The sequence below is a fragment of the Ovis aries genome, chromosome 19, assembly GCF_016772045.2.
Source record: "Ovis aries strain OAR_USU_Benz2616 breed Rambouillet chromosome 19, ARS-UI_Ramb_v3.0, whole genome shotgun sequence".
NCBI lineage: Eukaryota > Metazoa > Chordata > Mammalia > Artiodactyla > Bovidae > Ovis > Ovis aries.
The window spans coordinates 16,812,294-16,826,824 of record NC_056072.1 but is presented as its reverse complement, the minus strand read 5'-3'; the positions used below and the strand labels follow the sequence as shown (position 1 = coordinate 16,826,824).

The window sequence follows — 14,531 nt, the reverse complement described above, 5'->3', positions numbered from 1 at the left end:
CCCTGAACTAAACAAGATTCCCTTTGAAAAGGATCTTGATTTAGTGGAAAGAGGACTGTATTTGGATCAAAAGGCAGGTTCACATACCAAGATCAGCCCTGCCTAATTCACAAGAATGTTTTGAAGATCAAATACAGTCTTGTAAAAGTGCTTAAAGAACTCTCTAACACTATATAAATGTGAGGGATGGTTATTAATCCCTGATCTTACGGAGCTAGAGGGTGTAGGCATTGGAAGTACCCCTAGTGAGCATCTAGTCTGTGGGAAAGGCAGTGTGCTGTAGTGGAGAAACAGTTTCTGATACTACACTGACTCAAATCTAGCCAGACATTTTGCTTCCTTTTGCCTTGATTGAGCCCCAGTGTTTGATCTAATATATGGGGGATCACAGTATCTACCACACATGGTGGTTGTGTGGGTTCAATAATGTATGTAAGTTATGCTCGTGCTTAGTCGCTGAGTCATGTCCGACTCTGTGACCCCATGGACTGTAGCCTGCCAGGCTCCTTCTGGCAACAGTACTGGAGTAGGTTGCCCTGTCCCCCTCCAGGGGCTTATCCTGATCCAAGGATCGAACTTAGGTCTCTTGTGTCTCCTGCATCGCAGGCAGATTCTTCACTGCTGAGTCATTGGGAAAACTCTGTGTAAGCTGTAGTATGTGCTTAGCTTAATAAATATCAAAATCCCTTCCAGTGATGAGCAGTGTTGGTACTTCCCTCTCATGGTGGGAGTTCCAGCCACTTCTCTTAAGCATAATCTCTTGCCTCCATATTCTGGAGTTTGATTCCTTCTGGAAGAGCAGGAGTAAGAAAGGGACACTTGTGTACTCTTGGTTTTTGTTGGTCTAATTTGTTGGGCCTTCTTGCCCAGGGTGCCCTGATAGTAGGCACAGTTGCCTCAACAGATCTTGGGAATCTGCCATTACAGGAAAAGCCTAGAGACCCTGCTGTAGTTGTCTGACCAGAGTCCATGCATGGATAAGGCTTTGTCAGGAAAAATGGCTGTCCAAGGCCCCCACAGTGTACTCTGTACCTAAGCACGTGTCAAGGCCTCCATGACCTCCTGAGGGCCTGGCTTGGTCCCCAAGTAAAGGTTATTGGAACATGAAGCCTGGATCAGCTCATTCAGACACAAACCACAGGTGAGACAGGCCTTGGCTACTTCCTAAAAGTAGCCAAATGCTGCAGGCCTGCCACACACCACTGTTGCCATTACTCCTGTTGGCCACCTCCTTTTCCAGCCAGAGAAGTATTCCTGCTCCTCCCTTGTTGACACTTGCCAGACAATCCCTACTGCCCTAGAAATCTGATCACTGTTAACTCACTCCCATAAGACATACGTATCCTTTATTCTTTCCACCTATTATGATTTCTTCCCCCACATTGTTAACCCTGCCAACTCATCACATCGTTCAGTCTAGTACTTCTGTGGATTACGGGGCCCAGAAAGCACAGATCTCCCTTAAGCAGTATGTTGTGACAGAAAGAGCTAGAAAGACATGAGGGTGAGTCTCCTCTCCATTTTGTATTTGGTTAAGTTACCTAATCTTCCCGGTGTTCCCAAGTCTGTAAGATGGTTTGGTAAGACTGACCTCAGGGGTTATAGACCAGTGGGCCAAGCCCATAGCCCAGAATCTGATGGTAGGAGTTCAGCAAAATGCTGGTCTTGCCCAGGGTGTACTGGAATTCACCCACTGTACTTTTTACTTTAAGCTCCTTTTTGGGAAAGTCTCCACAATAAATGAACTAGCAAAACAAACTTTCTTTTCTCCCTTCCTTCCCCTATTCCTTCTGTCTCTTCTGCCTTTTATACATGTTCTTTTTCTTCCCTTTCTTTCTTATGTATGTATATGTGTCTCTGTCATTTCTTTTCCACTTCTCCTCCCATACTTTAGCCAGAGTCAGGGAACAATTAACCAAATGTTAAATGTTTTCATTGTGAGAATCAGAAGATGAAAGTGTTAGGCTCTCAATTGTGTCCGACTCTGACCCCATGGACTGTAGCCTGCCAGCCTCCTGAACATGGAATTCTTCAGGCAAGAATACTGGAGTGGGTAGCCATTCCCTTCTCCAGGGAATCTTTCCGACCCAGGGATGAAACCCGGGTCTCCTGCATTGCAGGCAGATTCTTTACCATCTGAGCCAACTGGAAAGCCTAGAAGATAAAAGGAGTCAAAAGAGAAAAGTGTTTGAGAATGGAACCAACTTTCTCACTTGGTGTCCCCCGCATTAGAAAACACGTTATCGGTATAGATCTAAACCATTGTGAGCTAAGTGAAAAATTAGGGGGAAGACTCTGTAATCTATCTGAGCCACCAGGGAAGCCCAAGAATACTGGAGTGAGTAGCCTACGCCTTCTCCAGGGGATCTTCCAAGCCCAGGAATTGAACCGGGGTTTCCTACATTGCAGGCAGATTCTTTACCAACAGAGCTATCAGGGAAGCCTTAGTATGGCCAGACCACCCTTTTCTCCCTTCACATCTTAGCAGTTTGTTTGCAGTGGTGGGCTCCAAGGCCAAAAGAACTTAGTCAGGTAGGCCCTTAGAAGCTCTCAGGAGCAGAGGGGCATGAGGCAGTGCAGGGAGAGGCCATAAGGATGGGAGAAAACAGAAAGGAGCCGTGAGAGGCTGGCCGAATTGGAGCTCCTTGGGCTTAGAGACCTTGACCAAATCATTCTCCTTTCTGCTTCTTATTTCTCTCCTTAATTCACCTGTCTTGTAAGATAGTTAAGAGAATCAACTCTGAAAGTGATTCACATACGAAATGTGAAATAAACTGCTTAGATGAAACATCAGTTTATATTTACCCAACTACAAAGCACCTATTTCATGACATCCACTTCTAGGCACTGGAGAAACATAAAGAATAAGAAAAGATCTTTCTAAGGAACTCAAGAGTTAGTATTTTTAGGATAATGGGTACAAGGGGGTCTTCAGACAGTGGACCTGAAGACTTAGAAACTGTTGATGGAATTGGCCTAAAGATAGCTATGGTCAAGCTACTGAAAGGTACAGAGGGCTAATAACAGTGTCAAGGTACCTCCACCCAGTAGGTGTGCCCCCAACTTTTTTTCCATTGTGTGTGTCACCAAGGTGAGAGCTGAAGCAGCTCAAATGCTCCATGAGCAGGAGGAAGCTGTGGGACGACGGGGAGGGTCCCCACAGAGAACGGAGCCTCGTCAGCATCGGAAACCACAGGAAACCAGGTCAGTGCGTGGGGCCCGCTCCCTCTGCTCCAGCACTCAGCTCTGAGCTCTAGGGCCTCCTGAGCACACTACTGATTAGTGGATCCTTGAAGCTGGAGGCCCTTTGGCAGAAGAGCTAGAAGAACTGGCCAGTGGGTCATCAGAAAGCTACTCTATAATCCCAAGAGTCAGCCAGGTAGGGCCAGGGTGCGCTGGGGGACATGTGAGCTTTGTGTGCCTCCTACAGTGCGTTCTTGTTCCACTCTAGATAGTGCTCAGTCACCTCTGTCTCCAGCACCCAGTGCACAGAAGTGCTTGACAGCTCTGTTGGCCCTCTAAGTGAGAGGATGAAGCGTGTGTCCAGGGGAGATCCAAGTCCAGGAGCTGCTAAGGGGCGGGTCCCATCTACAGGGTGTTGCAGGAGTAGGAGGGGTTAAGTAGATGCAACCTGCCATCCATCCCCCTCGCCCTGTACCCGCCTCTTTCCTGTTCTTTGCCAGAGCAAGAGCCCCCTTGCCCTTTAGGTAGGGGAGCGGGGTTTTCTGAGGGGCAGATGTCCCCCTGTCCCTGCACTTGGGGAAGGAATGTGGCTTGGCCGGCTGGTTGGGATCGAGGAGGAGCTCTGGGGCAGGGCGGGGCAGGGGCAGGCCGAGGCGAGGGCTCCTGCTGGCACTGCACTCCCAGCTGCTGCGCAGCTAGCCGGCCCAGGCCCTGCCGCCCTCCTTCGGGCCGTGCAGCCATGCACTGGGCGCCTTGACCCCACGGAAGCCCATGGGGAGCCCCAGCCTGGCAGCCCTGCTCCTGCCTCTTCTCCAGCTGCTCACTGGCCTGTCTGCCTCTGCTGGGATTGGCTGCCCCTTCCTTCCCCGCTGGAGTACCCGCTGTCTACTGGCCTCTTGCATGGTAAGGTGCGCCTGCCACTGCTGGTGGGGACACCTGGCGCGCACAGGCTCATTCATAAAACTCCCCACTCTGCTGCCTGTCCTTTCCTATCACCCAGGTCCCTAAGCTCTGATGGCAGCATCAGCGTGTCCTCTACACCATCTTGAAGGGATAGCCATAGTCCCAGGGCACTGAGGGCCTGGGCAGGGTGGACCTGGGAAGAAGAGAGCCAGAGTGGATGGACTATTGGTTAATGGGGTGAGCAGGGAGAACACCCCTGTGAGAACCTCTGCTAATTATACTTCTGTCCTTTCTTTTCCCTACCCGGCCCTGTGCTTTCAGGATGGCAGTTTCACTGGTGAGTCTCATTCCCTGCCCTGCTCCCCTTCCCTGTTTCCTCCATTCTAATTTTTTGTTCTCTACCTAAGAAGTGGCATAGTATCAAGGGAAAAGCACAGGCTTTAGAGTGAGGACAAGCCTGGATTTGCGTTGCAACACTGCCACATACTCCACACATGGCTTCGGGCAGTGCATGGCGTCTGAGGGGTACAGCAGCAGAGTAGAAATGATTGTACAATGAAAACTGTTGTCCCTGAGCTGTGGGGAGGATTGAATGAGAGCCAGGTAAATCTCCAGGCACTCCGCCTTGACTAGTCCCTCACTAGTCAGTCGTACAACAATGATCCTTCCTATTTTACGGTACCTTCTACTTTACAAGGTATTTTCCTACGCATTATCTTGCTTAAGCTTGACAGCAGGCCCACTTTATGAATGAGGAAGCTGAGGCTTACAGGAGTCTGTAACTTGCCTCAAGTCACTTGGCCGGGGTGTAAGTGGCAGTGCTCAGCCTCAAGTCCAACTTGTCCTGGGACCTTACCGTCTGATTTCCTTTTCTTCTGTCACAGGAAGGTCTGCCCAGATTCCTCACCATACCCAGCCGGCCCCTCCCCTCTCCCCAAAGCCTTGGTGTGCTTGCTGCTGCCACCGTCCCCACTGCTGGTGCTTGCATCTGGTGTCAGGTCCCTTGGGTATGCGAAACAGCGCTTTGGGCCATTCTTAGAGGAGATGGGAATTGGGGGAATTGGGGGTGAGCCAAGTAAAATGTATCATACTAAAAGAGATGTTGGTCCTGTTATCAACCTCAGCAGAGACTTCGGCCATCCTGAAATAGCATACTGTGACTACTGATGAGTTCTGGGGTATCATTTTGTGAATGTGTTTCTCCTTTCAGCTGGTACCAATTCTTGGGATTAAAATTGTTTCAGTTCTATGAATTTACTATTACTATGTTCTAGTTGTAAGGCAAGTTCTTATAAGAAAGAACAGACAGATCTTATTCAGTTCTGCATTTTTCTTGCCTACCTCAGTGCCTGGGACATACTAAATTCCCACACACTACTTAAGAATTGACAGTTTATAATTGTTCACTGTTATAAATAATGCTACTATGAATCTTTGTATACACATAGATTTTTCTCTACTTAAGAAATTAATTCTCTTTGATTGTATCATAACTTGTTTGGGATCATTACCCTCCCTGATGTAAAATGATTGACTGTCCAACACCAGGTCACATCTTCAGATAGGGGAGGGGCTGTGAAGGGCTGGATAGTAAATGTGTTGTTCCCTGTGCAGATCTTCAGTGGGGTTGGCTCCACCTCCTAGTGCAGAAATCCGAAAAGTCTTACAAGTTCTGGTTCTGTAGGAGACACAGGATGCCAGTGTCTGCTCAGGTACTCTCCCTGCCAATGCCAGCCCTGCCCTATGCCCTACAGCCCTTCCCTTTCTGGCCTCTCCTTCTGTTCTCCAGTCACCCAAGAGAAAGGGAAAGCGTGGAGCTCAAGTAGACTATTCTGTCCATAACACAATTAGGGACACTAAAGCTTAAATGTTGGGCAGCTTCCCTGATGTACCTCGGGCTGCTCCATAGACAGGAATAGAAGCCAGAGTTCCTGATTTCTGTCCTGAGGCCAACCTTGCTGTCTGCCTGCAGATGAAATTGCTGAGTAGCTGCTGCCTCTCTGAGAAGGGCCATCACAACTCCAGCCTCTCCCCAGATACCTCCCACAAGGGGCTGCGCTCCAAAAGAACCCAGCCAGTGGATCCAGAGGCAGGGGAAGATCTCTCCAGATCCGGCTCACAAAAGCTTGGAGGTAGGCACATCATGTGACTGGAGATGGTGGAGCCAAGTAGTGGTGCCTGTGCTAAGGCCAAGAGACAAGGCCACCAAATCCCCCTTCTCCCCAGGACCTGAGTTCTCCTTTGACTTGCTGCCTGAGACAAGGGCTATTCAAGTGACCATTCCTCCAGGCCCAGAGGTCAGTGTGCGTCTTTGCCACCAGTGGGCACTGGAGTGTGAGGACCTGAGCCATCCCTTTGATGCCCAGGTATGGAGTGCCATCTGCCTATAAAGCCAAATCACACAGGGCTGGAGCCAAAGTACCCACCCATTGTACAGATGAGGAAACTGAGGCCCAGAAAGGAATGGTAATTGTCCAAGACTTCTTACAAGTCTGAAGTGCCTATCATGAAGACTTTGAACTAGAGAGAGAAGATAGGGGGCCGTGTCTCCTGGCAGGAGAGGAAGGGAAGAGGGGGTAGAGACCTGGGACAACCATGAATGCCTTGCAAGGTGAGGAATATGGCACTTAACCTCAGTGCGATGACCCTCAGTGAGATTCAGGTTGCCTTTTCAGTTCCACCAAGAAGTTGTTTTCCCTGGGAAAGTAATAAATTGGTCACATCTGTCTTGATACCCTTTGATCTCTCTCTCTCTTGTCACTGCTCCTCAGAGAATGAGATGTCCGCTCTTCTCCCAGCCTATGGCCTGACATCCCACCGCAACCTCCAGTTATCACGGATACTCTTGTATACAGTTGGAGCCATTTGCAGGGACTGATGCTGTACCCAAGTCCCTCAGCTCTCCACATTTAAAATGATGATGATGCCTCTCGACATCATCGTGATGCTAGCATTTAATGCACTGAGTTGGTGCTTCTAGCACCTAGCACCCTCCCTAGCATACAGTAGGGGCTCAATAAATGTATATTCCTTTCCCCAGCTCCTCCCTCCCCCTATTCCATGTATTGAGACACTTAGAGCAGATGGTCAGACTACAGGACAGAGACCCCCTGAGAATAAATTTGTCAGTGAAAGAAATAAGCCTCAGATAAGAGGAAAAGCAGGCTGTATGGTGGGTAAGTTCCCAGCTTCTTCCTGCCCTTGTCCAGGGTGCCTCTGCTCTTTCTCAGCCCCCTCTTCATCTTTCCCTTTGCTGAACTGTCCGCAGAAAATTGTGCCTGGGAGCCGCGCTGTAGACCTGCCTTATGAATTCCTTCTGCCCTGTCTGTGCATCGAGGTGAGCAGAGGAAAAGGTGTGGGTGGTCCATGGCTCCACTCCTAGGCCACCCAGACAGCACAGTTGGTCAAGTGTATCTCCACTGAGTCTGGTTTTAAAAGGGCTGGTGTTAATGAGATGCTGGTGGAGACTGGTGCCAGGTAACAGTGAGCCTCACACTGGGTCAGAGGTGGAGGTGTACTGCTGATCATGGGATATTCCGGGGGGTGATTCCAACCTCAGCCCCACCCAAACCCAGCTTGCTTTTGTTGAGATCCAGCCTCAGCCTACCCACAGAACAGAATAGACAGCTGCCTTCACTGGGTGTCCTGAGCCGTTAGGGTGAGGGCTCATGGCTACTGCAAGGTTGCATATGGCTCCAGAAGTGTCATTCCCACTAGCCCTACATGGCAGTCCTCCTCCTCTGCCTGTAGGGCTGGGGGCACCTAGCATTAAGACTTCTTTTAAGGGACTTCCCTGGTGGTCCAGTGGCTAAGACTTCACACCCCCAATGCAGGGGGCCCAGGGTTTGATCTGTTGTCAAGGAACTAGATCCTACATGCTGCAACTGAAGATCTCATGTGCTGTAACTAAGACCCAGCACAGCCAAAGAAATAAATATATTTTTGAAAAAAGGCTCCTCAGCTAGACAGAAAAGTCTGGGGGCCGTGTTACCAGGAAGGAGATGAAAGGAAAGGTACAGGCAGAGACATGTAATGAGGAGCGCCTGCCAGGGGTACAACCACTGGATGTTGTGGGGAGAGGCCTGGCAGGGCACTTGGCAGCTTGGGAATTGCTGAGAATGGACACCTGGGAAGGCAGAAGTTGAGGAACATGGACCTCATGATTTGCCTCTTTCTGGGGCTAGGTTCTCCTCTCCCAGAGAAGAGGACTCAACCCCTCCCTCACTGACCTCACTGCTATAGTCCGGAGTTCCTCCCCAAGTGCCTCCACCCTGGCCTGCACTCCACACGGCTCCCCCTCCTTGGTGCCCACCCAGCTCAGGCAGCTTGTGTCTAGGCAAAGTCAAGCCAGAATGAGATTCAAGTCTGAGTGATGTTGGGAAAGCCAGTCCTCTGACCTCCATTCCTGTTCCTTTCTCCCACAGGCATCCTACCTGCAAGAGGACACCGTGAGGCGCAAAAAATGTCCCTTCCAGGGCCAGCCTGAAGCCTGTGAGTGCTGCTCACGTGACTCCTGTGCACACACACCTTCTCTCTGTCTCTCTCCCACACACACATACATACACACAAACGCACGCACATGCACACCCTCTACACTGGTCTGGGAGGAAGTCCGCAGAAAGCATGAGGCACTTTCTCTGGAATCAGTGCGGAGGCAAGTCATGGACTACCATGCCTGCTAAATCAGGCTGTTGAACATTGTCCTGGGCACTATGGGAGGTTCAGAAATATCCACCCCAGGAGGCAGTGTACTAAGAGGGCGGATCAGAAGACCTGGACTCACTTCCCAGCTCTGCTACTCATTCTTCTCCGAGCCTCATCTGTGAAATAATGATACTTGCCCTGCCTCACTTTCCAACTCCTTATGAGACTGGAATTCAATATTATATGTGAAAGTGATTGGTGACATCTATGCATATTGTTGAGCCCAAATTGCAGAGACAGGATGCTCAAACATGACAGATGAGTAGCACCAAGCAGCCTATGGTCCAGGGCAGGATTGTAACTAAGGAATAGGCCATAGGGCATGACCTGTGGGGACAGAGAAGCCCATGATGGTTGTCTCAGGGGAAGGAGAACCCCATGGTGGTTGGATAGAAAAGGTCTCCTAAAGGAGGTGACACCTGAGTTGGACTCAGAAAAAGGGCAGGATTTAGAAAGAAGAGAACAGAGGATAAAGCATTCCTAATTCTGAGAGGAATGTAAGAAAAGATACGAAGATTTTGAGTTTGGGGAGCAGCAAGGAGTTGGCCAGAAGGGAGGTGCAAGAAGGAGAGGAGGTAGCTAAATATAAAAGGTAACAGGAGGGACTGGAAGCGGCATGCTCCTTTATCACCTAGGCAGACCATGGCTGTACCAAGCTCCTTCAGAAATATCATCTCCTGATGCCCTGGGGATTGGGATCAGTTTCAGGCCTCCTGGGCCTCACTCTTTGCCCCTGCTGCCTGCCCAGATGGCTCAGACTTCTGGGAGTCAATGAACTTCACTGACCACAGCCAGCACAATCAGATGGTAATGGCCGTGACACTCCGCTGTCCACTGAAGCTGGAGGCCTCCCTGTGCCAGAGGAGGGGCTGGCCCCCCCTCTGCGAAGACCTCCCCAATGCCGTGGCTCGAGAGTCAGAGGGGGTGAGTCAGGCCTTCCTAGGGCCTGGGCAAGCAGGGCTAGGGCCTGGGGCCCTGCTCTCAACTCTCTTCTCCCCCAACAGTGGTACATCGTGGAGAAAGTGGACTTGCATCCCCAGCTCTGCTTCAAGGTACCAGCATGGGCAACAGGGACCAGGAAGGGTGTGCATGGTGCCTGGAGCTTGCTGACATGCCCTTCTCGGATTTCTCAGTTCTCTTTTAGAAACAGCAGCCACGTTGAATGCCCCCACCGGACATTCGGTGAGCCAATAAGTGACCCTGGCTGGGACCCCTCTCCCACCATTTCACCCTCACACAACTGTGGTGAAGCCAAACTCTGTCCCTGCCCTAGACTTCTCTGTCAACTGCAGCCCAGCTCCTATAACCTCCCACAAAAACATCATCTCTCACCTGACACTCTCCGCCCCTCCCCCGCTCCACAGCAGCTCCATCCTGGAATGTGAGCATGGATACCCAGGCCCAGCAGGTGGTCCTTCACTTCTCTTCAAGAACACATGTCACCTTCAGTGCTGCCTGGAACTACCCAGGCTTGGGGCAGGACAGCGTGGTGCCCCCCGTGTACAGCGTCAGCCAGGTATGGCCTAGCCAGGGTTTGTCTCCCACTGGGACCTATTGATTAGACACATCAGGGAGAGGCAACCAAATATCTGACTTACAGCATCTGCTGATTTAATGACTTGATAAGCCAGTATTCAGCTGCCTCCTCTGCCAGTCAGTGGAGTCTTCGATGGAGCAGTTTCTAGGCCTTTCCATTTCTGAACCAACAGGGATAAACAGGCAAGAGGCTGGCCCTCCCACTCCCAGCTGCTCTCTGACCCACTCCAGCTGCCACCACATTTTGTACTGATGCCCTCTCCTGAACCAGCTGTTCTCCACACACCCCTGCCTGCCTCCACAAGGCATCGGGCAGGAGTTCTCTGTCTCTGGGAGACAGAGCCCCAGGAAGCTGAAGTGCTCTTTGCAGAACACTGGGAACCACTGACAGATTTAACTCTATCATGTGAACTAAAAACAGCTAACTAGCAGACTCTCTCCTGTGTATCTGACATAAAAACCACCATCAAATATATCCACAAAACCACAGCACCAAGCTGACTAAGCATGGCTCGCTCTTCTCAGTTCTTTCTTACTCACATGCAGCTTGTTTATTTGTTTTATAGTCTTTGAGGGCTCCCAAGCAGACAGATGGTAGTAAATGCTGTAGATTTAAGACAAAATCATGTGGGATGACCTAAAATAGGGAGCTATATCCAAGGACTCCTTTATTGCTGTGAGCTGGGAACATCATTGAGTTTAACCATGGTTTGAGAGCCACTGTATTATACCCGCTCACAGCTGGCTGGAGAATGGAGGCTGAGGAAGGGCTGGGACAGGGTGGAGGGTGTTTCCAAAGAATGGAAGTTGATCCACCCTAACTAACCCCCAGGACGCAGGGTGAAGCCACATCCTGCCTGTAGATGGAGGGCCGTCAGTTCAGCGTGCATTTATTCAGTGCCCACTATGTTCCCACTCTGTAATAGGCCCTGGGAGATATAAGAAAAGCATGTAACACAGCCTCTGCCCATAAGGAGCCTATCGTGTAATAAATAGCACTACTAGTAAATGAATACACACTGCACTGTGTACTGTAAATGGCATCCACCTGCATATTCCTATCTGAGGCTTTCAGTAGCCCAGTAACATAAGGATTATTATCCATTATACACAGATGAAGAAACTGAGGCTCAAGGAGGAAGGTAGTCTATCTCGATGCAAAGATCCCACTGGTAGGAACAACAAAGGCAGTGTTAAGCCTGACTTTGCTAGCTGTGGTCTCCTGATTCTACAACTTACATTCTTTCCAATGGACAAGCTGTCCCTCCAGGTTTGCAGGGCAGAGATTAACGATCTGGTTTATGAGCTACTAGAGGACAGAACCAATGTCTGTGCCCACCTTGTTTCCTCACGGCTTGGTGCAGAGTCAGTACCTAGAGTATGTTTGTTGATGAGTGCCTGATTAATGTGTATCTGTGCCGCAGTTCAGATCTGGGAATGATCAGCAGGATCTGGGAATGAAGCCTAGGAAGGCTTCTTGTTCAGGTGGCACTTGGCCCTAAGCCTGGTAGGATTGGGGGTGGTGTGGAGAAGGGAAGACCACCGCATGGGCAAAGGCTCAGGGGCTGCATGGAGCCAAATTTGCCTCTGTGGGGACATTTTGCTCTTCGTTCCCACAGACTCGGGGCTCAACCCCAGTGACCCTAGACCTCATCGTTCCTTTCCTGAGGCCAGGAGGCTGTGTCCTGGTAAGAAATTCTGCCCTCACTCTGCATACACACCCCTGGCATCTATGCCACAGGTGGCACACGGAGCAAATCCAGTCGGTAAAAATGTTTGATTTGGCCAGCACAGTGTTTGAAATTGGAATTAGTTGCCACCATTTAATTAGTGGGAGATGTCATATTTTTAAAAGTTGATTTCCAGCGTTTCTTGAAAACTCAGAAAACCTGGTGCTTTGTGTCCACATTCAGACATGGTAATTGGGGTGGGAGCTCAGTGGCGTCTGATTACTTCAGTCAGAACTTGTGCCCCTCCAGCTCCTCGTGGGTGCCCTGGTCCACTTTGGGTTTACTTTCTGAGTTTGCCAAAGCTGGCCCAGGCACAAACCCTGTGCTAGAGGAATGCCCTCTCCAGGGTCCCCCTCTCCATCCTCCCACCTCATTCAGCTTCCCCTGGGAGAAGGGTTTACCTTGGCTCACAAGGGTGGGGGGCTCTCTGCCCTCAGGTGTGGAGGTCAGATGTCCAGTTTGCCTGGAAGCGCCTCTTGTGTCCAGATGGTGAGTTCTGGGGAGGGGACGGGGAGTGAGAGGGAGGCTGGGCACAGAGGAGCTGGGCTTCGCCTCACCCTGCTTGACTCAGTCTCTCACAGACGCCTGGGGCTCCTGATCCTGGCACTGCTGGCCTTCACCACCCTGCTGGGAGTTGTTTTGATTCTCACGTGCCGGCGTCCACTGTCAGGTAAGCTCACTCGGAGGTAACCTGGGGACTGTTTTGGCTCCTAGGCCAGTTGCCCTCCCATTGCTCCCCTGCCCAGGATGCCTTCCCAAAGAGCCTCCTCCCTGCTGTGGGCACCCGTCCGTGTTACCAAGGCTTTTAGCCTTAGGCCCCCTAGTGGGCAGAGATGGTTAAAGCAGGACAAAGGTCCCTCTGCAGGTAGTTCTCTGCGGCGTCTCTAGGCAAGAGGCAAGTGCGGTGGAAATGCAGCTTGCGCTGCACCTGTCGCCCTGGCCCTTGCCTCAATTAGCCCAAAGGTGCCCTATAGACTAAAGCTGCCTTCAGTACCCAACCCTGGCGCAGATGAGGAACAGGGAAGGTGGAGGCGGGGTGATGTTCAACTCTATCAGGTAGCCCCGAGGCCTGGGAGGAGAGGGCTGCGTTTTCCTTTAGCCCCGCACCCTGCTCATCTGTTGCTCCCGCCCCCAGGCCCGGGCCGAGCGCCGCCGGTGCTGCTGCTGCACGTGGCGGAGTCTGAGGCGCAGCGGCGCCTGGTGGGAGCACTTGCTGAACTGTTGCGAGCCGCGCTGGGCAGTGGGCGCGACGTGATCGTGGACCTTTGGGAGGGCACGCGGGTGGCGCGCGTCGGCCCCCTGCCGTGGCTCTGGGAGGCTCGGGCGCGTGTGGCGCGGGAGCGGGGCACTGTGGTACTTCTGTGGAGCAGCACCGGCCCCAGCCCCACCGGCGGCCCGGATCCTCGCGCTGCGCCCCTGCGCGCCCTGCTTCACGCCGTCCCGCGCCCGCTGCTGCTGCTGGTTTACTTTAGTCGTCTCTGCGCCAAGGGCGACATTCCCCCGCCCCTGCGCGCCCTGCCCCGCTACCGCCTGCTGCACGACCTGCCGCGCCTGCTGCGCGCCCTGGACGCTCGGGCTTCTACTGAAGCCGCCACCCGGGGCTGCTTCGTCGCCCGGCCGCGCCTGCGGGGTCGCGTGGAGCTGTGCCGCAGGCTGGAACTGGAGGCCGCCAAACTTGCCGACCACGGCTGAACAGAGCTCAGCGCAGTCAGGATGTCTGTGACTGCAGGCCTAGGGCCACTGGCTGGAACCCCCTCACTCAGCGTCCCCGCCCACTCCCCACGTTCCCCCAGTGCCCAGCCTCTTCCTCCTGCTCATGCTTCCTCAGAACCCTCAGGGAGAGTCTCTCTTTACCGAGGACGCCTTTGACCTCTGTCCTGTGGTGGGTGGGGATCATCACACTTCCTCTCTCCAAAAGTTCCAGAGAATAGTGCACGTAGGCTCCAGTCCACACGGAGAGCTTAGGGCTTGGGGAGGCAGGAGAGATGGCAGTTCTGACTGGGAGGCGGGGCGGAGTGGGGGGCGGAAGGGGCAGGGGGAGAGGGCAGAACACCCCTTTGGGGCTAAGGATCCACCTTTTTCAAAAGGGGACCCTGCCCACAGTTGGAGGGAGGGCTCTGGATCCAGGGAAGTCTTTGACCCTGGGTAGTGGGGGCAGAGGTGGGACAGTGGAGACTGAGAGAAAGATGAATAAAAGAAAACATGATGGGTAAGCTAAGAAACACAAGGTGCCTCTTCAGTGTGCCCAGGGTGCTGAGCTGGGGGAAGGATCAGCATTACCCTACCCAGGGGTGGTTATACATCATTCTGTGGGCCCAGATCCTCTGTGTCCACATCCATATCCACATTTGTCACGTTCTCACAAGCAGTGCCTCTGAAAAGGCAAAGGGGGATCTGGAGATCTTGATCCTCACTGTGATTCTTCAGAGAGAAAAAGGAAAAACAGGTGGTATGGGTCCATGGTCACGCAGCTAG

At 52.0% G+C, this 14,531-nt stretch overlaps 1 protein-coding gene across 6 annotated transcripts; it reads left to right on the top strand.

The window, feature by feature from the left end:
• The first annotated feature begins 3,050 nt into the window (after positions 1 to 3,050).
• Positions 3,051 to 14,283, top strand: IL17RE (interleukin 17 receptor E). Of its 6 annotated transcripts, XM_042236578.2 has the most exons (17): positions 3,185 to 3,204; positions 4,000 to 4,086; positions 4,408 to 4,423; positions 4,971 to 5,093; positions 5,701 to 5,798; positions 6,059 to 6,218; positions 6,313 to 6,452; positions 7,355 to 7,423; positions 8,511 to 8,577; positions 9,539 to 9,714; positions 9,795 to 9,842; positions 9,924 to 9,972; positions 10,155 to 10,306; positions 11,946 to 12,014; positions 12,494 to 12,545; positions 12,628 to 12,726; positions 13,192 to 14,283. In XM_042236578.2, the coding sequence occupies exons 2-17, from the start codon at positions 4,084 to 4,086 to the stop codon at positions 13,746 to 13,748; spliced, it is 1,878 nt and encodes a 625-aa protein (XP_042092512.1). In that variant the 5' UTR covers positions 3,185 to 3,204; positions 4,000 to 4,083; the 3' UTR covers positions 13,749 to 14,283. The 6 variants fall into 6 exon arrangements, with proteins under 6 accessions (XP_042092513.1, XP_042092514.1, XP_042092512.1 ...); XM_042236577.2 differs by lacking the exon at positions 3,185 to 3,204 and having other exon boundaries at positions 3,655 to 4,086; positions 10,158 to 10,306; XM_027958093.3 differs by lacking the exon at positions 3,185 to 3,204 and having other exon boundaries at positions 3,655 to 4,086.
• The last annotated feature ends 248 nt before the right edge of the window (positions 14,284 to 14,531 follow it).